Below are 26,904 nucleotides of genomic sequence, written 5' to 3'. Positions count from 1 at the left end.
GTAGAAAACTATATTTTCTTGTACAAACTTAATGGTTTGTTTGAAGATTCCTACTCATTTCCCTCTAGAAACATTGCAACAAAAGAGGTAACTTCATTTGAGGTATGAAAAAAAAGGTTTTCCTTTATATGGATTTTATTTACACATATGTTGAGACTATTGAGATATTGAATTTTTGCTAATTTTTCATTATTACATTACTTTTATGGGGCCATTGAATTATCTTATTAATTTTGGAAATGTTTTGTTGATGTTTTAAAATTTCTTGATCATTTCTTAAGCTGATCATTTCTTAATATCTCAAGAAATATTTTTGTCCCTAAGTCGTTGGTTTGTGAAGTTTCCTTTGTCATACAGACAAGAAATGCAACAAGGTTGCTCCAGCTATTGCCGCGAGTGTAGTTCCCTTAACACATACATTGGGCACCCTCGTCCCTATGATAGGAGCAAGTGGATTTGCTACAGCTACAACAGCAACTGTTATAGGAACTGTTGTCAGTAGTTTTAGATAATCTCTTAATAGTTGTCGATATGTTTAGAAAGTTAGATATGCATAGTTTTGGATGATTTAAACTTGTTGTACAGTTTAGAACTTAAAGATATAGTTTTCGAATGTTTGGAATGTATAGACAATTGTTGAATGCTTATAAGTTATGGATATAGTTTCTTTTTGATGTTTCAAACAATATTTTGGTGGTTGATTGATGTTTTGTGATGCTTGTTTGTAATATTTGTTAGATTGTACAAAATTAGTCAAATAGAACTTGCTAAATTTAAAAATAAAAATAAAAAATTGCATATTCTACGACAGGCATAATAAGGCGTTGTAACGGCGTGCAAAAGTAGTCATAGAAAGAGTAACAACGACGCACAAAATCTACCATTAACTAGTTTTTAACGGTGTACTATAGCATGTCGTAGAAAAAGTAACAACGATGCACAAAATCTGCCATTAAATAGTTTTTAACGGCGTACGAAGCATGTCATTGAAAGTGAATGACTTTCCATGCTTGGTCATAACATGACACGCGCTGCACGTCATAGAAGGGTTTTTACGGCGTGCATTGCGCGCCGTAAAAACCCTTTTTTGACGTAGTGATTCTTGCAAAACATCAAAGCAAAGTAAGCTTTCCTCTCCAAGTTCTTGACTTAGAGACTTGTACATTCTTCATTTTCAAAGATTAAAGCTTGAACTAGGATGAATTCATGGTGATTTGGAATTTTGTTCATATTTTTAAGAGTTTAGAACATGCATGTCAATTTAAGGAAAAAATTGATTATATTACCTCTTAAATTCACTATACATGGCATGTTTTCATGAAATTATAATTCTACATTTCATCTCATGTATGGGGTATGGAAATTGAGGAGTGATTAAGGAACTCGTAAGCTTAATTGTAAGATTTGTTGAATTAGATGGAAAATTGATACATGCATGGCAAGATTCTTGAACATTCATGATTATACAATCATGTACTTGCATATACTACCAATTGAAGAGAAAACTCCATTTGGATTGAGAATTTGAAGCTTAATATTGTAAGGTTTATGATTCTTCATTTCAATTCTTGGAGTAAAATTAGAATTGAAAATATATGACCATAGAAATGAAAAGTTAGATGAATTAATTTTCAAAACTCAACATGCATAGCATAGTTTTCATAAAATTCATGATTCTTCATTTTTTAAATTGCATGAATTTCCAAAATTAAGGAAAATAAAGGAGAATTTGAGGTTTAGAACTCAACTTGTATGTTTAATGAACATAGAATGTATATATTCAAGAGCTTAAATTCTTTGCATGGAATTTGGGTTTTAAAATGAAGTTTTGATTTCAAATGAAGTGAGGAATTGCTTATTTACCATGATTATGAAAAGTTTTGGTTCTTGAATTATGCAAAAATGAAGTTAGATTTTGAAATGAGGGACCCAAAAAAATAGCAAAATTTTTCGGTTGGGATTACCAGTTCCGCACTTGAGGCCTGGGGTCCCGCACGTACGGAAAACAGGGTAGATTTTGAAGAGCGAACTGCTTGAATCTGCACGTGCAAATTGGGCATCCCGCATGTAGGGTTTTGTCGAGTTCCGTAATGGTTTTTGCTATAGTTTTCAACCCTCCGGGCCACTATTTGCAATGTTTTAAAGTAGTTTTCTTGTGCATTTGCATTCATATGCATATTATAGGCACAAAAAGAAATAAGGAATGACAATTAGAACCGAACGAATGAACCGAACGATTAAACAATGTATCGAAATTGAATAAATAAGTAACCAACTGAATGATTGAACTATATATTGAGATATCGTGCTTGAATTGTTTTCTTAGGTCGAATGCCGCATCCTTAGTGCAACTTTAGCGCGTACTTCAAGGAGCCCATTGTGAGTAACAATGTTGTAAAGCTATGTTCAATTATAATTATTTTCTAAATGATTAATTGTAATGCTTTCTGAAATGATATTGTTTACTGAATGAATGTTTGTCCTATTTTATAAACTATACTCGTGGCATCCATAGTAACTGATTATTATTGCTGCTTCTATTGTTATAGAGATCTTTGTCATTTCCAATTTTTTGAACTACTGTTTACTTTTTGATGGCCATCAACTGGCTGTTCGGTCTTTTACGAGCTACTGTACTGTTTTGCTATTGGATGTACCACGTATGACTGCTATGATTACTATATGATAGATATGATATGAAATATGAAATATGAGATACTGATCAAATAAATGATCTACTGATGCAATTGACTATTTTAAATACTGAAAGGGCATTTATTCTTAACCCCTTTACACATTTGTTATTCATTGGGTTTTAGCTCACAGTTTATTATATATATGTAGGTGGTCAGGCACCAGAGCAAAGGTAGTGCTGTTGACCTGAATCCGTTTTGTCAAGCCAACCTATTATGTCTCATTGTGAGGTTCTGAACCGTTAATGTCAAGGCTACCCTTTTTGAATGTTGTATGAAGTCAAGTGAATGCTTTATAATTTGTTTTGGCTTTGGGATTTAATTCCCTAACATGTCTTTTATTTTGTACTTAGATGTGTTTTGGACTTAAGTGTATATATATAAATTGTTTGTTTATTTAAGTCCTCACAACTCATTGGATGATTTATTATAATATCTATTTCTTCCGCTAGCCCCTACTATTAAACTACTATTAATACTATTAAGAAGACCTTTGGTAATCACAGATTACTGGTCGGTTATGTTGCTAAACCTATAGGGGCGGGTTTGGGTCAAGACAGAATGATATCAAAGCACGAAGTATACGGCACACACGTGTCCAAATGAGCTATAGGATGTCCTAGAAATAAATTAGGGCATTACGTGAGAATGTGTGGGTGTGTGTGGACATATTATGTGCATACGTGATAAGAAAATGTGAATGTGTGAATTTTGTGAACATATCTGAACTGAAATGAACACTATGAAAACTGTAAGAAGTTATTGGCTTACGTTATAGTGCTTTACCTACTAATAGGAAATGGAAAGAACAAGAACAGTAAGTGAAAAAGAAAAACAAAATGAATCTAAATTCTTTAATGCCCGAATTGGTTGACAAGAAAGAATAGTGAAAGGTTTAACTGAAACGGTGAGATAACTAACACGAGTATTACCTAACTTATGTGCAACTAGTTATGTAGGAATCAGTACGGGAGTTGTACATTTTTTGACTCGATATAAATTGTGAAGATACTGACTGAACCCATTTGGGAATCACTATTAGCTATTAGGGAATGAACTTTTGTTAATGTTACTGAAAAGCTAAAAATAGACTTGGGGCTTGTGAATGTACTGATCACGAAGAAGCTGAATGTATATTTTGAATACTCTTGAGAATAAGGGATGGAATTTATGAATTTGAGAATTTATCGGATTTTGTCAGATTTTGTCATCACAGTGTGTGTGTGTGTGTGTAGGTGTTTCTTAAGATGAATTTCAGACAAGTATTGTTCGTGGTTGACTGATAATTGTTTATGGGGATTTGTGATCACAACCATGTTTAATATCATTTGCTTATAAGGAATGGTTAAACGGCATGAATGACTCCACCTATTATGAATTATTCGCTTGTGTGACACCTGTGGGAAAAATGTAACTATTGATTACTTTTGAATCGCATGTGAATGAACTAAATGACTGATAATTTGATAATCTACTGTGAGAAACAAAATCCTAACGGTGCTATAGTAATGACTCATGATTGGAAAATCTTTTCTATGACATGTTTCCTTGTACAAATACAAATTTTGTTTGATTAGTTCCTTACACCGTACTTAGATACTACAATAAGAACTGTTGTGCATGACGTGTTAAACTATGCTGAAATGAGTGGATAAGGAAACATCCTATAATTGACTATGTTATGGGAATGCCATGTATGTCTGGGACTATGACTTCTGTGAAATTTTTGTGATAGGTTAATGATTTTTATTGTGAATTGCTTGTGGAATCTTTGATATGAAGTGAATGTATCTCCTAGTGAATGCATATATAGATTAATAAATATGTATGAACCCTTGCTTTGAGCTATGAGATCAACTGATAAAAACTGCTTATAGACAATAAGGTTGGGAATTTATTTGTTGCGGTAATGAACTACGACCTTAGCTTATGGAATCCGGTTGGACATCGCTATGGTTGGGTACGATTCACTTAATGGAAATTATGTTACAGTAAATGACACTATCGTAATCTACTTATGCCAAGTGACTAAATTTCATGAATGATTGGTGTGTGTAAGACATTCGGGACATATCTAACTGTACTACTTTATGAAAGTGAACTTGCGGAAAAGATTAAGAAACTTCACTCGTTTGTCTGTTGAATGACGGTGATCATGAGTTTCAAATATGAAAAAATGCGGTTGACCTTGTGTACTACAATGGAAAACTGGAATGTTAAATAGGACTACAACTGATTAAAAGAAAATGCTTCTCAAGGGAGGAACTGCGTTTACCCCAGGAAACATCTAGCATATGATTACTTACGATTCTGAATATGATTGTGAAACTGATATAATTTGAATTTGGTTTCTGACTTTATATGCGGACATGTATTTACATATGTGCTCGAAATGAATGTTATATTACTAATTCCTATTGAACAGACTATGATTTGTGATTATGTGATTTGTTTGTGATCTGGTCAAACACCTTGACAAGTGAATCGTCTAACATGCATTACGGTGAACCTATACACCTACATGTGAGCCATATATGGAAATTTCTATACTGAAGGTACTGAATGATACCTATTGATACAGCTTTGACATGATTTTGATATATTTGTGAGAATTGGTGGTCTTAAAACCTTTGTGAAACTGTAAATTGTTTATTCTTGGAATAAAACTTTGATTAAGATTGACGGGATAGACCTACCATCTAATTTGACTTGATGAGATCACTATTTGATTTGATATGATTTTAGTCTTTATCTAATTTAAAGTAAAAGGAATCTTTATCTGGGCTTATTTCATTACAAGAGCTTATGAACTGTTTATAATGAATGATCAAATTGTACAACGAAGAGAGATTGAATTGCCTGACTGTTTACCTTATGCCCAAAAAAAAAAAAAAAAAAAAAAAAGAAAAGAAAAGAAAAGAAAAAGGAAAAAAAAAGGGGGGGGGGGAGGGGTCGCATGTGAACTGCTAACAGCAATAAACTCAGTTTCATAGTGGGAGTTTATGAATTGTATATGATCACTGATCGACTTATGTATGTTAAAGGAATGGTAAAAACTTGAATCTGCTTTGGGCATCACTTTAATGACACTGCTGGAAAATCGACTTTTAGCGGCGTTTTAAAAACGCCGCTATAGGTACTGAAAACGTCGCTAATTATTTTTGTGACGTTTTGTACCAAACGCCGAAGACGCGGCCGTCGCTATAGCTTTATGGCGTTTGGAAAACGTCGGTATATTAGTATAGGCGGCGTTTTTAAAAACGCCGCCAAATGTCCTACCCTAACTGTACTGTGACGTCAGTATGACATTTAGCGACGTTTTGAAAACGCCGTCAAAGATATTTATACATTTTAAAAATCTAACCGTTGGAATAGGGATATAGTGACGTTCAAAAAACGCCGCCATAGCCTTTATTTTTATTTTTTTTTATTTTTGAAGTTGTGCTAATTTTATATGGTTGAAAAAAATACCTGTCATAAACAATTATTAAGAACTAATAATTGATGTTTATTAAAATAATAAAAAACAAAATTAAAAATAAAAAACAATGCAATAAGATGAAAAATTATAAACAAAATTAAAATAAAAATAATCAATTTAACAGAAACATATAACTCATTTAGGTGCTAACCAAAATTGAGTGGATGCATCAAGAATTCACATCCTGTTAACAAATACAAACCACTTTGATATATATATATACATACACATTTAAAGAGGTCCACGTACTCCATGAAATCTGAAATGTGCATCTCTGTTGAGTTGAGACAGCATGTACCGACTACATAGTGCTTACAATATAGTGCTTGAGAAATTTGCATGGATCTATTTGCTGCAGCAACAAGTGTGGCTTCATTTAACCGAAGATTGGAACTTCGACATCACCGGTTGAACTTCTTGTGTGGTGATGCCAATGAGGTTGTTGTGGCTGATTCAAGCTGTAGTTGCACTGCTTGGTTGTTCCCTTAGCTTCCTCTTTGGATGACACTGCAGCGAGGAGATCTATTCCACCCGAATCCACCTTACTAAACATGAGGTTAGCAACAGCCCTGTCAATGGAATTCGTCTTTGATTCCATAGTTTTCGTGTCCTCCAACCTGAGAGAATAGAATTAGCCTTGTGAATATCTGTCGTTGCAACAAGAACACCAACACCATTGTTCTCATGACAAAATGAAACTTCATCATTTGACATGTATAAAAATGCAAAACCCTACACGCACAGAAAGTTTGTGTGCACAAAATGCAGCGATTTGTACATTTTGAGACATTGGTGGATACTGTGTGCGTAAACTTTTATGCACATATCATTGCTGATGCAATTGTATTTAACATGAAGGAAAATAATAAATGATGCAGTAGAAAATTTTAAGAGAAGTAAAGATGACAACATGAGCTTCAGGAAGAGGAGAATAAAACAGGTTATGACTATTTTTATAGATCAAGGCATTTATGCTATTAGTAAATGAAATTGTAGCAGAGTTTCAGAGTACATTGAATAAGAAACTCCAAAACATTAGATTAGAGAGATGTGTGTATGTTGAAATATACCAAAAAGAAAAGACAATAAAATATGATTTCCACGATTCTTTAAGAACATTAACTACACTGCAAATGTTGGCTATCGCTACATTGCAGATATGCTCTCATATCATGTCAAGCTATCATTCCATCCAAAAACATAAATGATAGATCACATTGTGCACTCTGTTAGAAACTCTACCACATACTACCTAAACTAATCATGACAGGTAATAAAACACTATGAGTCTATGAGCGTCATGTTCAGCATAATCTATACTACTTATTTACCCTTAATAAGAGGAATTTTGCACATAATATCACAAAGAAAATACAAAGAATTTCAATGACGAGTACGGAATTAAATGTTTACTTCACAAATCCCAAAACCCATAAATTCATATATAAGGGCATATTTTATACTATTATTAGAAGGTAACACCTTAATTGATGTCCTGACAGATTTTTAGCATGCCTGAATTACCCCATGCTCAAACATCTTTGCATAATTCTAGAATGCAATAATTCCAGCCTTTACCATATCTAAAACTACTTTCAATGGGTCAATAATTCCAGCCTTTACCATATCTACATATTCACCTGATCGTGCAACAGAAACAAAAGCTAATCATTTTAGTACAAGCTGAAAATAACATTCGCAGTCATGTGGTGAAACAAGATGATATGCAAGGTGGTCTACGGACCTTTGGCTGCATCATACCCAAGATGAGGGTTGTCTTGCTCCAATAGCTTCCTGACAACAACAGACCCCTCAACTCCAGCATTCGAAGCTATTGTATGCACAGGCATCTGCAATGGAATTGAACCGTTTGTATGGAAAATTGGTTAGTATTCAAAGCTGCTATCTTTTGATTACAGGTTTGAAGCAAGAAGAGGCTCATTAGTTTGCGATAATACAAAATGAGTGATCTAGAAATGGCTGCTTTCGAGTATTTTAATGAGACCCACAACACATGGAAAAATAAATAAATGAATAAATAAAAAATAATTCTAAAAGACCTTTTCGGTTTATTAATGGTTATAAACGAAAACTTTCAGACCTTAGTGCATTCTGAATAATTTGAACACCAATCTTCTGATCAAAGTTGGCTGTTGGCAGTTTGTCCAACTCTTTTGATGCGTAAAGAAGAGCGACTCCGCCACCTGCAAAGAAAGTGTTTTTTGTCAATCTTTTTATCCATTTACGATAAACTAGAGATTCAGAGAAAGCCAATTAAAATGAAGCTCCCTACCCGGTACAATTCCTTCCTCTAGTGTTGCCTTTGTGGCAGTTAGAGCATCTGTTACTCTGTCTTTCTTCTCACCAACTTCAGCTTCACTTGCTCCTCCAATCTGTGCAATCAAACAAACAAGTTTCATAATTGTGTTTATCAGGGGTACTGCTTCACTTGCAATGATAACAGCATATGAGAATTAGAAACTTGATTGGTTGTGTTTTTGTTTTCATATTGTGTTTTCTGAAAAAACTGTTTTCAGGAATTTTTTTGAAAACAACCCATTTTTACAGAAACACCAAAAAGATGTTCTCGAAATTTTTTTAAAATGGTCTTCGCATAAAAATGAAAACAATGGAGGTTTTTGAACTTTTCATTGTTTTTGTTTCTGAAAACACAAAATCAAAGCAAAAAACAAAAGCAAAAGCAAAAACAAAACCAAACAAGCAGGCACTTAGCTAGCCTGAGAAGTTTGCATTGTAGTGAGGCAGACCTTCAATACAGCAACACCACCAGAAAGCTTAGCTAATCTCTCTTGCAACTTCTCCTTGTCATAATCAGAAGTGCTCAAATCAATTGCCGACCTAATCTGTAATTACAAATGATAGGTAGCATAATGAAGTTAGGATCAGGAGAAATTTTTTATTTTTTACTTTTTTGCTATTGCTTTTCAATTAACTAATAGTCAATCAATCACCAACAGTTCAAGAATAAACTCAACAGGCAAATAGGGCTTCACATTTCGAAGAATGAAGCAACATATACCTGTTCACATCTCTCTTCCAAGGCCTCTTTGTCACCAGCACCGTCAATAACAACTGTGTCACCCCATGCTCAAACATCTTTGCATAATTCTAAAATGATTAGCTTGTACTAAAATTATTGTACTCAATCAGAATTATGATCAAAACACAAACAAACAAAAAAAAATCAGAATTACTCATGTCAGAAACCCTACTTCTCATCCTTTTACGTCTGCAACCAGCTTCATTATTGGTTTTTTTGGTCTTCAGTTGTCTTTTTTCAATTTTTATTTTATTTTTACTTATTAGGGACTTGTAGTCTAAAAGCACCTAAAAACTTAATAAACAAAGGAATGAAAATTGGAAGAGTCAACTAAAGATTAAAATTTTAAAAAAAAAAAAAAAAAATTGATTTAATTGAAAAGCAGTTTTTAAAAGTCAAATGGACCAAAAATCAATCATGCTGAATTCCATTAATCACAATGCAACAAGGCACAAGAACTTATGGAGAGAGAGAGAGAGAGAGCTGATCAACAGAAATGGCATTTTGAATCTCAGCACACATGGCAACAGCCTCTTCAGAGTCAATACCCTCCTCTGGTTCATCTTCTTCGATCAACCTGTCCTTATATCCATCCAAACCAGACCCAATTACCCTCACCTTTGACACCAAAAACCACTGAAACAAAGCAAACACAATCCCCACTAAAGCAGCCACAGGTATCACAATCTGTGTTAGGTTCTCACCCATCAAACCCATTTCAAAAACACTCCCAAATGTGTTCTGTTTTTGGAAACTACGAGTCTATGGTGGCTTGTTTTGAAGAACATACAAAAATTTTGAAACTAGAACAAGAGAAGATAACCTATATATCTATCATCCAAAGGGTATAATAAAATTAGTGGCTTTGCTTTGCATTGGGTCCCTATTTAGGAATTTGATAAACAAAAACAAAAACAAGGTTGGTTTGATTGACAGGTAGGCCAGTGGTGGTTTTATTCCATGGAAGCTGCTTGAAAAAAAAAAAGGTAGGTTTGATTATCAGGTAGCCATTTCACATTTGGTGGTATTTACCAATTTTACTTTGAATTGAATAGATACTTCTACCCAAATTCCACCTTCCTTGTTAAGACCTCATTATCATTTAATTATGCAAAGTTTGAAAATTCCATATCTCCAGATGAGAGGAGGTTCCATTTGTTTGACAAATAACAGATGCAAATCAGCCTTAAACTTTATTAACTTGCGCCTCTGAAATGCATTAAGCCACTGCTAACATATCAAATCGCAAAATCAGTGTGTCATCCTACCAGTAAATATGACAAATATTCTGGATATCTAGTTACGACCATAGGCTCATATCCCATATATAGAAGGTGATACTTTAATTACAACAAAGGTAGAATACATTATCTCAGGTCGAGCTCAGTACTTTGAGCTCTCCACTGCCTCTCTCTCTCTCTCTCTCTCTCTCTCTCTCTCTCTCTCTCTTGGCTGGACTGCTCTATGTCTCTTCCAGTCATCGCCTTTGTCTCCGATGCCTCTAACATGTTTTGCCACTCTTTGGTGAACTTCTGACCACCCGGTCTACCCCTATCCACATAAAAGTCTAAGTACATGCCCAAGCATAACAAATTATGACTATTGAAGCATGAAACAATGCTTCAACTACATGTACAAGCTTGAATTTGTATTTTAACATATTTTCATAATTAACACAAAATTCCAATATCCAGATTCCATAAACACAAAAGTCCAACATAAGATCAATAGACAAAACTTCTTATGATGTTCATAAGAGTCTATTTATTCACTTCCACAAATTAGTCCCCTCAATCCAAGGCTCAAATTTTATAAACAACATACATATTGCTCAAGAATGTCATATTGTTTTAAGGTTGTTCATACCTCATGTGCCTAAAAAGAAATAAAGACTTTGTCATGCAAAAGGTTCCAACATGAACAAGCTAGAGTATGTATTATGACTATAAATGCACCAACTTGCATCCAACTCACTACCCAAGGCAACTTTCAAGAAAAAATTTCAACATCTAGACATACCTCCGAAAGCCACACTAATTGGATCATTATGCCCTCCACCAAAATTTTCTAGGGCACTGGCAAAAGCAATGTCCCCATCATATCCCCCGCCAAGTCCTTCACTGCAAGTTAAAGAACAAACAGAAACACCAGCATCACTTACCATAAAATACACTAACTTGATAATATTTTACCAACATAATGGGCAAAAAGGATTCATGTAACCGACCATACTTGATTGGGACATAAGGCTTAGTTTGAATTGGTATCTGTATGATGGTCATAAACGACCCAAATCAACAACCTATCAATAACTCTTCACTTTCTTTGGAAGGCAAAGGAGCCAAACTCATCCAACTAACAAAAGTTTGTGCAGAATCAATATATCTTTCCCTTGAAAATCAATAACAACATAATGCAGAATTTCTAGCCAAGGACAAGATCACAGGGATAACAAGAAAATTAGATTTTTGCTAATGTAAACTTTGTTCATTCTCTCAATTTCATTCCTATCTAATATGTTTCACTTCTTTTTCAAACCAAAATTGTTCATCAAAACAAAGATATTAAAAAGTTAAGAATATCCGGGGAAAAAGAACACCAACTTATTGAAGCATATTATCCTGAAAACAGAGTTATGGTTGAAAATTAGATGACATTAACATCTTAACATAGGGAACAGCTATAAATTGAAGTTCAATTAATGGTGCCTAATCAAATTGAAGCAACAACATATCAAATTTATGCAAATGAATGATTGAATACATAAATAAAATCAAATATAATCGAAATTCAAAGATATACGGCAATTGCAAGAAAAAGTTAAAAAATATGAAAGAAAAGTTGATTCGTAAATCAGGCAAAAGTTCAGAGACAAGATTAAAAATGTACTCACGTGTATTTCCGACATCCTTTGTAAAATTTTAAACTTCTTTCCCTCGGGGATTCAGCACTCTCCTCCAGGCATTGCATCTGTTTCACCAAAGAAGGCATCATCATGACATTTGGAGCACAAAACAAAGTCAAAATAGTTTTAAAATGAAGGCAAAAGAGATAGTGGACAGATGATATACCCCCCACAGGCCATCACAGCCAAGAATGATGAAGTGGTCTCGCTCTGTAAGCTTCGATGGAGCTTCGAAATCGGTTGGATCTGGAGCTTCGATGGAGCTTCGAAATTGCTTCGATGGAGCTTCGAATATCTGAATCTTCGATGGAAATCACTGAATCTTCAACGGAGCTTCGAAATCGGTTGGATCTGGAGCTTCGATGGAGCTTCGAATATCTGAATCTTCGCTGGAAATCACTGAATCTTCAACGAAGCTTCGAAATCGGTTGGATCTGGAGCTTCGATGGAGCTTCGAATATCTGAATCTTCGCTGGAAATCACTGAATCTTCAACAGAGCTTCGAAATCAGTTGGATCTGGAGCTTCGATGGAGCTTCGAATATCTGAATCTTCGCTGGAAATCACTGAATCTTCAACGGAGCTTGCTTCGAAATTACTTCGATGGAGCTTAGAGAGGGTTGAGAGATTGAGAGAGAGAGAGAGGGGGCTCAGATAAAATGATGTATGCGTATGGGTTGAGAGAGGGCCAGATACAAAATAAGGGTTGAGAAGGGGCGTGCGGTACATCGCATTCGGAGGCGTTTTTCAACGCCTCCTGTTATAAAACGGCGCCGTTTTGGTTAAAAAGAATATGCGGCGTTTATAAAACGCCGTTAAATGTTAATAACAGTGACGTTTAAAAAAATGTCGTTAAAAAAACGCCACCGTAACCCTTTTTTCCTGTAGTGTGACATGATTGTATGTAGACTGTTAATAACAGATTACCCTGACTACAAGTACTATTGGAAGATTTACCTTCGGTTGATTGAAAATATGTGTTATAGATGAACTGTATTATTTCTATTTTACCATGATTTAGACCTGCTACTATGAGAATTATTAACTGCGAACTATATTGATCACGGACACTACTCGAGAAGGAAAGATTTTGAACACCTGAAAATATATGAGTTCGGTATGTTTTGGGCTTGATTACCTCAGTATCACATTTGTCAGAAGTTACTATATGAATTATTGAATATCCTTAGTGACTACAAGATAATGTCAGGAGTTATAAAAGAAATTGGTTGCTTAAGTATTATCGACTTTTAGGAGTCGTGTTATGAGAATATATGAATTATGTGCAATATGTGATTACTAGTGTCCGTATTACTATTACTATCATGAGACTATTTGGTTAAGAGAATAATTGCTACCGTGTTATGTTGATAGCAGACTAATTTGTTTGTAAATCCTGATTTCTAAGTCCTGCATTTAACGGTTTCTATATAAACGTGTCACGTAATCGTATCTGTGGGAAATGAGACTTGTTTCTTTTATGTAATTGATTACTTTGAAGAGACATTCGCTACTGTGGGATTGAATTATGGGTTTGTCTTGTATATTAATGACTTCTAAATAACTACGATGGATCATTGATTTTGAATCCCGAATTGATTTGTGAACTGTTGACTGACTGAGAAATGAAGTTGAACATTTGTGACAAATGCTGAGTAGGGAAAATGAATGATGATATGAGACCGGGATATCTGAACCAGACTTGATACAAGGCAAGGTAAGTTTGGAGGACCAAACTTCTTAAGGTGGGGAGATTGTAACAACCTTACAAATGCAAATCATAATTATCTGGATTACCCATGTGTTAATTGTGGATTATATGATTTAATTTGTGTATATCTATCCAAATTGGGAAATTATCTATTGAGAATACAACTTTGAAACTGAAATTGATGGCCGAAATGGATTCATAAACCGGAATGGAGTGCATGGATATGTTAATTAGAATTTTTAGAATCATATGGGAAGTTTAATTAAAAATTGATTTTGTCTGATTCGTAAAGTCATGTTTGGCTCTCACTACTTGTATTCAGTTTAGAGATAGATGTATATGAGATATATATGGGCTTAGCTCATCTTTTAAGCTAAAACTTATCCATTTGAGCAAACAATAATCTGAGAAAGAGAGAGAGAGAGAGAGAGAGAGATTGTCCTAGAAAAGAATTCAACAAAAGGAAGAAGAAAACAAGGGGAATTGAGCAAATTCTTGCAAAACATCAAAGCAAAGTAAGCTTTTCTCTCCAATTTCTTGATTTAGACACTTGTACATTCTTCATTTTCAAAAATTAAAGCTTGAACTAGGATGAATTCATGGTGATTTGGAATTTTGTTCATTTTTTTAAGGGTTTAGAACTTGCATGTCATTTTAAGGAAAAAATTGATTATATTACCTCTTAAATTCGCCATACATGACATGTTTTCATGAAATTATGATTATATTTTCATCTCGTGCATGGGGTATGGAAATTGAGGAGTGATTAAGGGACTCATAAGCTTAATTGTAAGATTTGTTGAATTAGATGGAAAATTGATACATACATGGCAAGATTTTTGAACATTCATGATTATACATTCATGTACTTGCATATACTTCCAAATGAAGAGAAAACTCCATTTGAATTGAGAATTTGAAGCTCAATATTGTAAGGTTTATGATTCTTCATTTCAATTCTTGGAGTAAAATTAGAATTGAAAATATATGACCATAGAAATAAAAGGTTAGATGAATTAATTTTCAAAACTCAACATGCATGGCATAGTTATCATAAAATTCATGATTCTTCATTTGTTAAATTGCATGAGTTTCCAAAATTCAGGAAAATAAAGGAGAATTTGAGGTTTAGAACTCAACTTGTATGTTTAATGAACATAGAATGTATATATTCAAGAGCTTAAATTCTTTGCATGGAATTTGGGTTTTAAAATGAAGTTTTGATTTCAAATGAAGTGAGGAATTGCTTATTTACCACGATTGTGAAACGTTTTGGGTCTTGAATTATGCAAAAATGAAGTTAGATTTTGAAATGAGGGACCCAAAAAATAGCTTTATTTTTGGGTTGGGATTACAAGTTCCGCATGTGCAGCTTGGGGTCTCACACGTGCGGAAAATAGGGCAGATTTTGAGGAGTGGACTACTTGAATCCGCACGTGTGGATTGGGCATCTCGCATGTGCAATTTTTGGCCGAGTTCTGGAATGGTTTTTGCTATAGTTTTCAATCCTCCGGGCCACTATTTGCAATGTTTCAAAGTAGTTTTCTTGTACATTTGCATTCATATGCATATTATAGGCACAAAAAGAAATAAGGAATAACAATTAGAACTGAACGATTGAACAATGTATCGAAATTGAATAAGTAACCGACTGAATGATTGAACTATATATTGAGATATCGTGCTTGAATTGTTTGCTTAGGTCGAATGCCGCATCCCTAGTGCAACTTTAGCATGTACTTTAAGGAGCCCACTGTGAGTAACAATGTTGTAAAGCTATGTTCAATTATAATTATTTTCTGAATGATTAACTATACTGCTTTCTGAAATGATATTGTTTACTGAATAAATGTTTGTCCTATTTTATGAACTATACTCGTGGCATCCATAGCAACTGACTGTTACTGCTATTGCTACGGTTATAGAGATCTTTGTCAGTTCCAATTTTTGGATCTACTGTTTACTGTTTGATGGCCATCAACTTACTGTTCGGTCTTTTAAGACCTTCTGCTATTGGATGTACCATGTATGACTACTATGATTACTATATAACAAATATGATATGAAATATGAGATAATGATCAAATAAATGATCTACTGATGTAATTGACTATTTTAAATACTGAAAAGGTATTCATTCTTAACCCCTTTACACATTTGTTATTCACTGAGTTGTAGCTCACAGTTTATTATATATATGTAGGTGGTCAGGCACCGGAGCAAAGTTAACGGCGTCGACCTGAATTCGTTTTGTCTAGCCAACCTATTGTGCCTCATTGTCAGGTTCCGAACTGTTAATGTCAAAACTACCCTTTTTGAATGTTGTATGAAGTCAAGTAAATGTTTTATAATTTGTTTTGGTTTTGGGATTTAATTCCCTAACGTGTCTTTTATTTTGTACTTAGATGTATTTTGGACTTAAGTGTTTATATATATATATATATATATATAAATTGTTTGTTTATTTAAATCCTCACAGCTCATTGGATGATTTATTATAACATCTATTGCTTCCGTTAACCCCTGTTATTAAACTACTATTAATATTGTCAATCAGGCTTTTGGTAATCACAGATTATTGGTTGGTTACGACGCTAAACCCATAGGGGCGGATTTGGGTCCTGACAGGTCATTTGTGCGCTCAAGCGAAGAAATAGATCATCCAGTATTTTTGCAAAGTGCCCGAATTTCTAAGAAGAAAATCTTACCGCTCGAGCGGTCAACCTAAATGTTTTGCACCGCCTTTGCTCACACTGCTCGAGCAGTGAAATGTGCACTCGAGCAGTCTTCGCGATTTAGTTTACTATAAAGTGCACAGTTTGCTATTTCTAAGGTTTGGGCCATCCAAATTTTCAGAGAGGAACAAGATACAAAATATTTTATATTGGAGGGTGCTTATGGGTATTTTCTTGATGATTTAAGAGTAATCAATCGATCTGTGAACTTCATATCAACAACATTAAAGATTTGTTTGTTTTCGTTTATTCACAAAAGAGAGAGTTGTTCTTTGGTGGATTCCGGAGAACTTGGGCTTGAAGCTTTGGTGAATTCCGAAATGGCTCATCGTCGTGGATTCAACATCGGTGTTGTGGATTCAACGTTGGGTAAGACAATTCTAAGGTGAAAACGATGGTGGAAAAGGCACATAGGGGTCTGTTCAATTCGGATGAGGATTTGCTAGGTAATTGAGGGTACACTTATGTAATTCTTTTTTGTCTTCTTAGTAGATTGTTTTGTGGCTTTGGCCCGTGATTTTTTTATCACAATTGGAGGCACTCCAATTATAATTTTTTCACGTTAAATCATTATGTCAATTTGTCTTTGATTGTTTGATTGAGATTGTTATTTACTGTTTAAAATTAATACATAATCACAAATCAATATCTTGGGCATTTTTAGATTTTTCAATAGCATTATAGATTGATAATGTATGAGTACAATAATATATATAAATTTGTATTTATATATATATATATATATATATTATATTTATATATGTAGATATTGACATATATAAGATATCACAAAAGTAATATATGAAATCTTTCACAATAACATAATACATGTAACAATGATAAGTTAATTATTCATAATTAAATAGATGATCATAATCTACATGTTTAGTGTTACGTTTTGCGTGCATGCACTATTTTTTAATCAGATAATTAAATTCACATAATCTACATGTGAACAATTTGTGTAAAATTAGAAATTAGTAAAGAAATATTTAAAAAAGAAAAGAGAGAGAGAGAGAAGTTTATAGTGTTTGGTTCGGTTTGATTTGTTTTTCCAAACTTTTGTTTTGAATATTTTTAGTTTTCATTTTTTTTTATCTTTGACACTATTTTTTTAATAACCTTTTTATTTTCTTTTTAGATTCACTTAATTTAATAATTTTTTATTTTTTTTAGTTTAACTTTTAGATTTAGATTCACTTAATCTAAATATACTTAGAAAATAATTTTTTCATTATTCTTTTTGAAAAACAAATATTAATATTAAATAAAAATAATAACTATAACAACAAAAAATAAAATAATAAAAAATCAGTATATGTTTGAATTTATAAATTATTTTTACCAATATTTTACTTTTTAATTCTATTTAGATTATTAGATATTAGATTTTCATATAAAATTATAATTTAAATATAAAATATGAAGAAATTTCAGTATCTTTAATCACTAACTAAGAAAATATGAAAAATAAAAAACTGAAAAACAAATTTAAAAAATAAAACCAACAAAAATGGTTCTTATTTAGAATTTTGACATCATACCTTAGTTATTGAAATACCACATAAAATATTATAGTTCATAAAATATAATTTAAACAAATAGAAAGTGTGTGAAGATAACTTGCGAATTTTTAAGATATAGCGCAAATCTCTATTTTAAAAATGCATGCATTTTCCTCTGTCTAGATTTGAACGAATACATACAGTTTTAAGATTCAACCAAAATTATTCACAGTGATTTGATCAATGATGGACAATTGTAAATATTATGTATATCAGTATAGAAGTAGACACAGGAAATTAAAAATATATATATATATATATATATTTGTTCTTCAATCATCATCAATGTAAAAAATATGAAAACAAAATTTATATATATATATATATATATTTTGATAAGAAAGGAGATGATTTATTTATATTTATGTAGGACTCTTGGAAATAAATATATTGTTTTTGAGTATTCAACTCCAAAAATAAAGAGATAATGATTTATATAGGACTTTTCATGACTTTTATAAAATACAATAGATTTGATAAAGTAAAATTGAGATTTAAAAAAAGATAAAAATACATATATATATATATATATATATATGACATACTCTTCACACTTTTGTAATAGTAGTACATTTGATTCATTATGTGACATGAATTAGAAATTGTACGGGGTCAAATATTCTTCGCTGTCCGTACTCCTCGTATCCAAGCTTCTCTTCGCTCCAAATAACCTGAGAATACAATGACGGGGAGCTACCCGGCGGGTATGCTACCGGAAAACCCTTGTAACAGTCAAGTTAGCACCCTTTGAGAGGAAGAAAAAAAGAGAGAGAGCGAAGACAAAGTGGTTGGTGAGCTTTGATCACCAGATTTTCTTGACTTGTGTATGGAGGCGCAACACCGTTTATATAGTTTCTGCATGCGTCTCTGCGTCCATTCCCCTCTGGACGCGTGGACCTGCTCTCCTCTTACGTTCTCCCACATGTCAGTGCTAATACAACTAAACGCCAAATGACGAAATCGCCAAACGGTATTGACGCATACGGACAGTGGAATCTTCCTCCTGCAGCCCCAGTAAATTGCATAGCACTTCTTACCGAGCTATGCTCCGCGCGGCACCATGTCCTTCCTTTAGGACCGCGCTACCAATCTGGCCTTATCGGTCAGGCCTGAGTATTGGCTCGACTGAGCTCCATGGTCATGACCGAGCTCCTATTCGGTCGAATCTGGTCTTCCGAGGATGAACTCCGTCTGACTGGCACGACGCACATCACCGAGCCATGCTAGTGCCTCAAACTCACTTCACAAGATTGACCTGATATCTCGCCCCAGCACATGCCAAGCTCCTGATTGTGCTCAAACCTTGCTTGATTGCGTGGGTTTGTTTTGTCTGGGCACAGGCCTTAACTAAGGCCCAAACTAACTCGGCCCATAGTAGGCTATGAATCTCCATCTCAATTGCCCCTTAATTCCGTCCGCGCTAGCGTGATCGGAATTACATTCAGTGGCCGAGCTCATTCCCTTGCTCGGTCGTCATTCACCTGGCTTCACGCCTAGTCACCCTTGCTCCCATGTCAGCCACTATCTTCAACCGTGCTAGTTAGCATGCTCAGTCGTATAGCTTGCCCGATTGACAATTCAGGTTTTCAGCCTAACATCGATCTCATCATAGACACATTACGTTCACTAATTGGCTCCATACTGCCTGTCCAGTTGTCCCATATCGTCGCCTTATGTTCAAACTTTGGCGTCTCTTCCACTTTCACCTACACGCATAGCACCCTCGTTTCTCCTTCAACTCACTGTTCATCTTCTTCATGACTGACAACTCAAAGCAACAGCATGCCACTCTCCTTGCTTTTTCACTTCTTAGTGGATTTGGTAGCATCATTGCCCTTGGGAAACACTTCTCTGACTGGAACTTCGAATCACGCCTCAATCCGTAAGTTTTTCAACTTCTCTATTATTCTTCATGTTTTTCTTGCATTGATGGCCTTCAACTCCCATGCTCACCCATTGAAGAAGATTAAAACACCCCAATACTATCAAAAACTGAGCTAGGTTAGGGTTTTGCACTATTTTTGTCGTCGAAAAGCCCCTGTACCCACCGTTTCCCACTCTGTTCATCATCTCCTGTGATGAACAGGTGCAGATCTAGGCCTAGCTAGGCTAAAAATGTCTTTTTGATCCAAAAACATAAGTCGACTGGGCTAATATCTGTCTTGCTCGCACGACCGAGCTAGGATCTATCAAACCACATAAGCTGAGCTACAAAGCGAGCTCGAAACGACCGAGTTAAAATCAAGCTCATATACACAACCACACTGCCACTCACACTTGGTTTTTAACTACAGAATCCAAGGGGACCAGGCACATCAACACCAGGGCTCTCAAAGGTTGAGCAGCCGCCGTGCCCAAATTTACTAACTCGAGCCTCTCGGGCTGACCAAACCGGCCACTTATGGGGCGTTATCGCTTCCTTGTAGACATGCCGGTATCTTTGGTCGCGTTTTGAGAAGAATATCGTGTCCCAACCGACATACATCTAGAACTCGGTGAAGAGGACATAAACCCATGGGGCAGGTTGGAATCTTGCCCCTTCACCATGCTGAGTATAATCGATGAGGGGCTCCGCTTTCCTGGTGCAGCCCTTGATGTGCTAATTTTTTAGACACATCAGGTTGGCTTCCACACAAGTATCAACCAATACTTACAGAATCATAAACGGAGTGGCTGAGCTAAACCATCGGCTGGGATTACAGTTGGCTTTAACCGAAATCCTGCGTCAATACACGCTCGGTCGCACAAAAGACGGCTACAGCTATTACTTAAAAATAAGACTGGACAGAGAACGACTTGTAACTGGCACACTAGACAAGGACATGCACGATGATGACTTCTTCTGAGTGTCCAGAAATTATGAGACAGCTGACGTGCCCGGTTAGTATATCTGCAAGGACTTCGGTTCTTCTTGTAAGACGAGCTTCCTGATTGGTTAATTTTGGCAATATTCTTTGTACCAAACTAATTCCTTCTTTTCTGCAGCTATTAAAGAGTTACAAGCCAACTGCCTCTATTCAAATGAGGAGGTGATTAGGACTGCGCTATGATATCAGCACCGAGATTGCCACGAGCTTCTCAATTACGTACCGAGTTACCGCTACTCAGCTCCCCATAAAAGCAAAGTCACAAACTTTCTACATGCGCCTTCTCTACCACTAGATCCGACACTTCCAGACGTGCCCCTAATCAGATTGACCGAGGAACAAGAAATGGCGAAGAAGAGCCGAATCAAGAATCTCATCACCGCCACCTCAACCAAGCTGCCGAGCAATCCTCCTCCTGTACCTACTGCCAGTCAGAGTTCAAGGATTCTGATTACCTTGGCTTCCATAGTTGCTCCCCACGCTGAACAACGCCGAGCTAGAAAGCAGGCCCGCTCAACAGATTCGTTTGTCGAACTCGTGGCCGAACTGAGCACCAAGCAGCTGGTGCAGGATGTTAAGTTGACTCCTCCGTGAAAACTCAAGTTCAAGCACCGAGGTAAAGAGATCCCTAACGCTTTAATTAAAGGAGATAAGGAGCACCTTTTGGCATTTGATTTGTCAAAAGCACTGCTGCTGCCGAGCGACGTAACCGGCAGTGACCACGTACTTGACACTCGGCTTGTGAAGTCCATGGTCAAATCTATGACCAGAGTAAGAATTTAAGAAATTTTTTTAAGTGTTTCTTCAGTTGCTTTCTTATTTGAGCTAACTTTACTTTGATTTCTTGCAGACTGTCCAAAAATAACACCTCGTCATGGACTGCATTGTCAACTTGGGTCATAAAGCGACCGAGCTAAACAACGCTGGCAAGAACGTTTCGGCCAAGCTTGGCTGAGCTAAGGCCTCGCTCAAAATTGCCAACACTGACAACACCAAGCTTCTTGGCCAACTTAGTAGGGCCGAGCAGGAGAGGGACACATTTCGTGCCTAGCTGGAGAAGTTAAAGAAAGCGAGGGAAAAAGACGTAAACGAGGCCAATAACCTCGGCTTCAAGGAGGCCAAGGAGAGCTACACCAAATAGGTCAAAGCCATCAAGAACATCTTTTTCAAGTCCAGTTGGAAGGCAGCCTATAAAAAATTAGGCCAAGGATCTGATTCCGAGGTCTTTTCCACTCCTCCTCTCACCTTCCTGTTGGTCTACGTGGTGCCCTATGCTAACGACATCTTCAATTCATTACAAGAGGAGACAGAAGAAGAGACCGTGGAAGAAACTGAGGAAGTGGTCAAGGAAGGAGGCGATCGAAGTAAGACCGACCAAAAGGAGCACAGTGAAGCGGCCGCCGCAGTTGATTTGGAGGAAACCGGCGCCGAAACCGGCGCCGAAACCGGAGACGCCTCTACCGATCTCTCCCCTCTCCCCTAGCTTAGTCTTGTATTTTCTATTGTTTTTCTTTTGAACTTTTTGTAATCGGGCTACTAGCCCCTGTACTTGAATGCGCAATGAATGAAAATTTTAACAACTTTTGTTGCTTGCAATTACATTGTTTTCCTTCTTTACAAAAGTGCAATATTCTTGAATGAAACATCCATTCATTTAACCGGGAAAAGCATCTTGACCATATGTCAAAAGTTGAACAAAACATCAATTCTTTTAGCCGGGCAAAACACCTCGGCTAAAAGCTTGGAGTTGAACAAGTCATCAACTCCTTAGGCCGGGCACAACACCTCAGCAAAAAACTTGGAGTTGAACAAGTCATCAACTCCTTAGGCGGGGCAAAACACCTCGGCCACCTCGACCACAAACTTGGAGTTGAACCACAGACTTGGAGTTGAACAAGTCATCAACTACTTTAGCCGAGCAAGACACCTCGGCTAAAAACTTGGAATTGAACAACTCATCAACTCCTTAGGCCGGGCAAAACTCCTCGGCTAAAACTTGGAGTTAAACAAGTCATCAACTCCTTAGGCTAGGCAAAACTCCTCGGCTAAAAGCTTGGAGTTGAACAACTCATTAAGTCCTTAGACTGGGCAGAACACCTCGGCTAAGAACTTGGAATTGAACAAGTCATCAACTCTTTCAGCTGGGCAAAACTCCTCGGCTAAAAACTTGGAGTTAAACGAGTCATCAACTCCTTCAGCCGAGCAAAACACCTCAGCTCGAAAATGGTTGCCCCTCATTCAAACCATCAAACATGACAAAATTTCAAAGTACGATAGTTCATTTCTATCATAAACAGATTACCATGGTGATCAAAAGAATTATATCAGTAAATTGAGGGGAATGCCTACCCTCCACGAAAATTACATTGAAGGTTCAAAAAAAAATAGTACAATTTTAAATTGACTGTGTTCCATGGCCGAGGTATGGCTTGGCCGCCTAAATCTTCCAGACGGTATGCCACTTTGACTGCCAAACAGATTATCTTGTATGGTCCTTCCCAATTTGTCCCTAGCTTTCCTTCGCCCGATACTAAAGTGTTGCCCATCACCTTCCGCAAAACCTAGTTTCCGACCTTGAATTGTCTAGGGTGAACTGTCATGTTATATTTCTTAGACAATTCTTGCTGGTACGCCATGATGTGGACTAGTGCCCTTTCTCTGCGTTCTTCAACAAGGTTTAATTCAAGGGTGATGGCTTCAACGTTCAGATCTGGCTCAAAATTTTCATTGCGGATGGTGGGCATACCAATATCCAATAGGATGACCGCCTCCATACCATATGCCAAAGTGAAAGGCGTCTCCCCGGTTGAGCGTCTTAGCGTTGTTCGGTAGGTCCGGAGGACATTTGGAAGTTCCTCAGTCCACTTGCCTTTGGCTTTCTCTAGCCTTTTCTTCAGTTTATCTAGAATGATCTTGTTTGATGCTTTGGCTTGTCTATTCGATTGCGGATAGGCCGGTGTTGAATTGTAGAACTCTATCTTCAGCTCCTCACAAAATCCATTAAATAGCTTTCTGTCGAATTGGGCGCCGTTGTCGGATACTAAGGCTTTAGGTACGTCGAACCGCATTATGACATTTTGCCAAACGAATCTTTTCACATCCTTCTCCTTGATGGTTGACAGGGGCTCCGCTTCTACCCCTTTAGTAAAGTAATCTGTCATGGCTATAAAGAACTTGCAGTTGCCTGGTCTGGTTGGGAGCGGCCTCACTATGTCAAGTCCCAACATTGCGAACGACCAACTACTTGTGAGAAGAAGAAATTCTCTGGCCGGATGGTGAATTTGATGGGAAAACTTTTGGCATTTCTCACACTTTCTCACATACTTTTTTGCATCTGCCTACATGCACGGCCACCAGTATCCTTGCAAGATAGCGCGGTAGACCACAGATCTTCCCCCAATATGGCTTCCGCACATTCCTTCGTTGATTTCAAATAGAAAGGCTTCAACTTTATTTGGATGGACACATTTCAAGTAAGGTCCTGTGCAAGACTTTTTATACAAAGCACCAGACGAAGAGAGCCAAAATCGCTCAGACTTCACCTGGACTTTGTGTACCTCTTTTTTGTCAGTCGGCAAGATTCTTTCTTTTAGGAAAAGAATGATGGGGTCCATCCAGGAAGGACCTAGCTCGGCGCAGAGGACTTCAGTCTTCTCTGGTTCTTCTATACTGGGTCTAGGAAGGAATTCAATCAAGAGAGGGCTGGGGATGATTTGTCGGCCATGGAAGGCAGACCGACCAACTCGTCTGCCCAGCTATTGTCTTCTCAGCCGATTTATTGAACTCGTATGGCTTGAAAATTTTTGATCTGCTCTCTCACCAGAATTTGGTATTTGGTCATTCTGTCTTCTTTAGCTTCATATTCTCCAAACACTTGGTTTACAACAAGTTAGGAGTCACTATAGACCATTAGCTCGGATGCTTGCAGTTGGAGTGCGCTTTTTAGTCTGGCTAGCAGCGCTTCATACTCAATCTCATTATTTGACACTTGAAACCCAAGTGTGATGGAATGTTCAATGGTCAGTTCGTCTGCTGAGATCAAAACTACACCTAGCCTGGCTCCATGTCCGTTTGAAACGCCATCAATAAAAAGTTTCCACATTTCGCCAATAAAAACCTTCCAACATTCTGTAGGGTCTTGGGACTTTTGGAGGTTTAAGTGTTCTAAGTTGCTTGGCTGCTCAGCTATTTCCGAGTCAAGCACGCCGGTGATGATTGCAACTTTCATGCCCTCACTCCCCCCTGGCGATACGGAGTTGGATCCAACAGGTTGTACTGTTATTTCCAAATCCATCAGCGCATTGCCAAGACGTGGTTATTTTCAAGTGACAGGTCTCTGCTCGGTCCAGCAATTCCCACGTCGCCTTCCATATTTGGTTCCTCAGAAGGGTTAATATGGATCGGAGTGGGACTTGGCTGTGCAATTTTCGCGATGCCTATCCCCCTCAGCCAGTTGCGTCGGTAAGGTTCACTAGGCAAACCGGGTGAGTCCTAAGTGAGAATTCTACAACAAAGTTGGCCAATGCCTGAGCCTTGATGGCAGTTCTGGGTTAAAACTTGATGTCGAATTGGCCCAACTTGACTGCCTACTTCAAGATTCGACTAGAGAAGTTAGCCCGCTCAAACAAAGTTTTCAATGGAAACTCAGTCAGCACTACGATCGTATGAGTATAGAAGTAATGGGCTAACTTCCAGGAGGCCATCATCAATGCCAAGGCCAGTTTCTCAAGTGGCAAGTATCTTAACTCCACGGGGAGCAAGGTTTCGCTCACGTAGAAGATCGGCAGATGTTGTATGCCTTCTATCCAAATAAGCACTGCGCTGATAGCACATTGAGAAACGGGCAATTAAAGATAGAGTTCCTCGCCTTGCTTCGACGTGACCAGGAGTGGAGCGGAAGACAGATACGTCTCTAGCTTGGCCAACGCTCTATCACACTCTTCGTCCCACGAAAACTTTGACTTCAAGGCTCAGAAGAAAGGGCGGCAACAATCTGATGACAGACTTATAAATTGGCTAAACACGACTACCATCCCGGCAAGATATTGCACATCATTTGCTGAGTTGGCTTGCTTCATTTCTTATATGGCTTTGATCTGAGAGAGATCCGCCTCAATCCCACAGTTAGTGACCAAAAAGCTCAAGAACTTCCTGACCCCACACTGAAGACGCACTTGGATGCATTCAGACGTAACTTGTGTTGCCTGAGAATGGCGAACATCTCTGCTAAATCGACTAGGTGGTTGGTCTCACATTTTCTCTTCATGGCCATGTCATTGATATAGGCTTCCATCATTTGGCCAAGCAAAGGGGAGAACATTTTTGTGACTATCCTCTGAAAGGTCGTTCTTGCATTCTTTAACCCGAAAGACATAACCCTAGAACAGAATAGTCCCCTCGACGTTGTGAAAGAAATAACCTCTTGGTCGGGCTGGTGCATGGCGATCTGATGGTAACTGCGGTATGCATTTAAGAAAGTTAGTCGGTTGTGCCTCGCTGTAAGGTCCACCAGTTAGTCGATTCTGAGCAAAGGGAAACTGTCTTTGGGACAAGTGCGGCTAACCGTCTTGTAGTAGACTCAAACTCGTCATTTCCCATTCTTCTTTGGTACCATGACCGTGTTGGAAACCCACCGAGGGTAGTATACCTCCTTAATAGCCCTCGCTTTAGGCAAGTTCTTGACCTCTTCCGCCACTATCTCGCTGTGATGAAGCGCTGATCTCTGAGTTCTTTGAATGATGGGCCGAGCATCAGGAAAACATTGAGTTGGTGGCAAATGAAGTTTGGATCGACACCAGACATGTTGTACGGCATCCATGCAAACACTTTGATGTTTTCCACCAAGAAATTCATCATCTCCAATCGTTCTTGGGCGGTAAAGGTGGAT

General features: G+C 37.0%; 1 protein-coding gene across 1 annotated transcript; it reads right to left on the bottom strand.

Moving 5' to 3' along the window:
- Window positions 1-6,259: 6,259 nt before the first annotated feature.
- Window positions 6,260-11,399, bottom strand: LOC145795700 (chaperonin CPN60-2, mitochondrial-like). The gene is made up of 8 exons (XM_082880568.1): window positions 11,255-11,399; window positions 9,754-9,897; window positions 9,215-9,267; window positions 8,943-9,038; window positions 8,468-8,567; window positions 8,276-8,378; window positions 7,919-8,024; window positions 6,260-6,791 (listed from the first exon to the last, which is right to left on the bottom strand). The coding sequence occupies exons 1-7, from the start codon at window positions 11,397-11,399 to the stop codon at window positions 8,006-8,008; spliced, it is 660 nt and encodes a 219-aa protein (XP_082736694.1). The 3' UTR covers window positions 6,260-6,791; window positions 7,919-8,005.
- Window positions 11,400-26,904: the final 15,505 nt, after the last annotated feature.

Source organism: Camellia sinensis, chromosome 7 (assembly GCF_055761805.1).
Source record: "Camellia sinensis isolate YWXY chromosome 7, ASM5576180v1, whole genome shotgun sequence".
In the NCBI taxonomy this organism is placed as follows: domain Eukaryota; kingdom Viridiplantae; phylum Streptophyta; class Magnoliopsida; order Ericales; family Theaceae; genus Camellia; species Camellia sinensis.
The sequence above is the reverse complement of the archived record's forward strand: the minus strand, read 5'-3'. Positions and strand labels throughout refer to the sequence as shown.

Excerpts from the sequence above, each read along its gene's own strand:
- LOC145795700 (XM_082880568.1), bottom strand. The coding sequence starts at position 11,399 with ATGGTAAGTGATGCTGGTGTTTCTGTTTGTTCTTTAACTTGCAGTGAA. Across the intron at positions 9,898-11,254 it reads AATTAGTGTGGCTTTCGGAG|TGGGGATTGTGTTTGCTTTG; the intron begins GTATGTCTAGAT and ends TGGCTGCTTTAG. Across the intron at positions 8,568-8,942 it reads GTGGTGTTGCTGTATTGAAG|ATTGGAGGAGCAAGTGAAGC; the intron begins GTCTGCCTCACT and ends TTGATTGCACAG.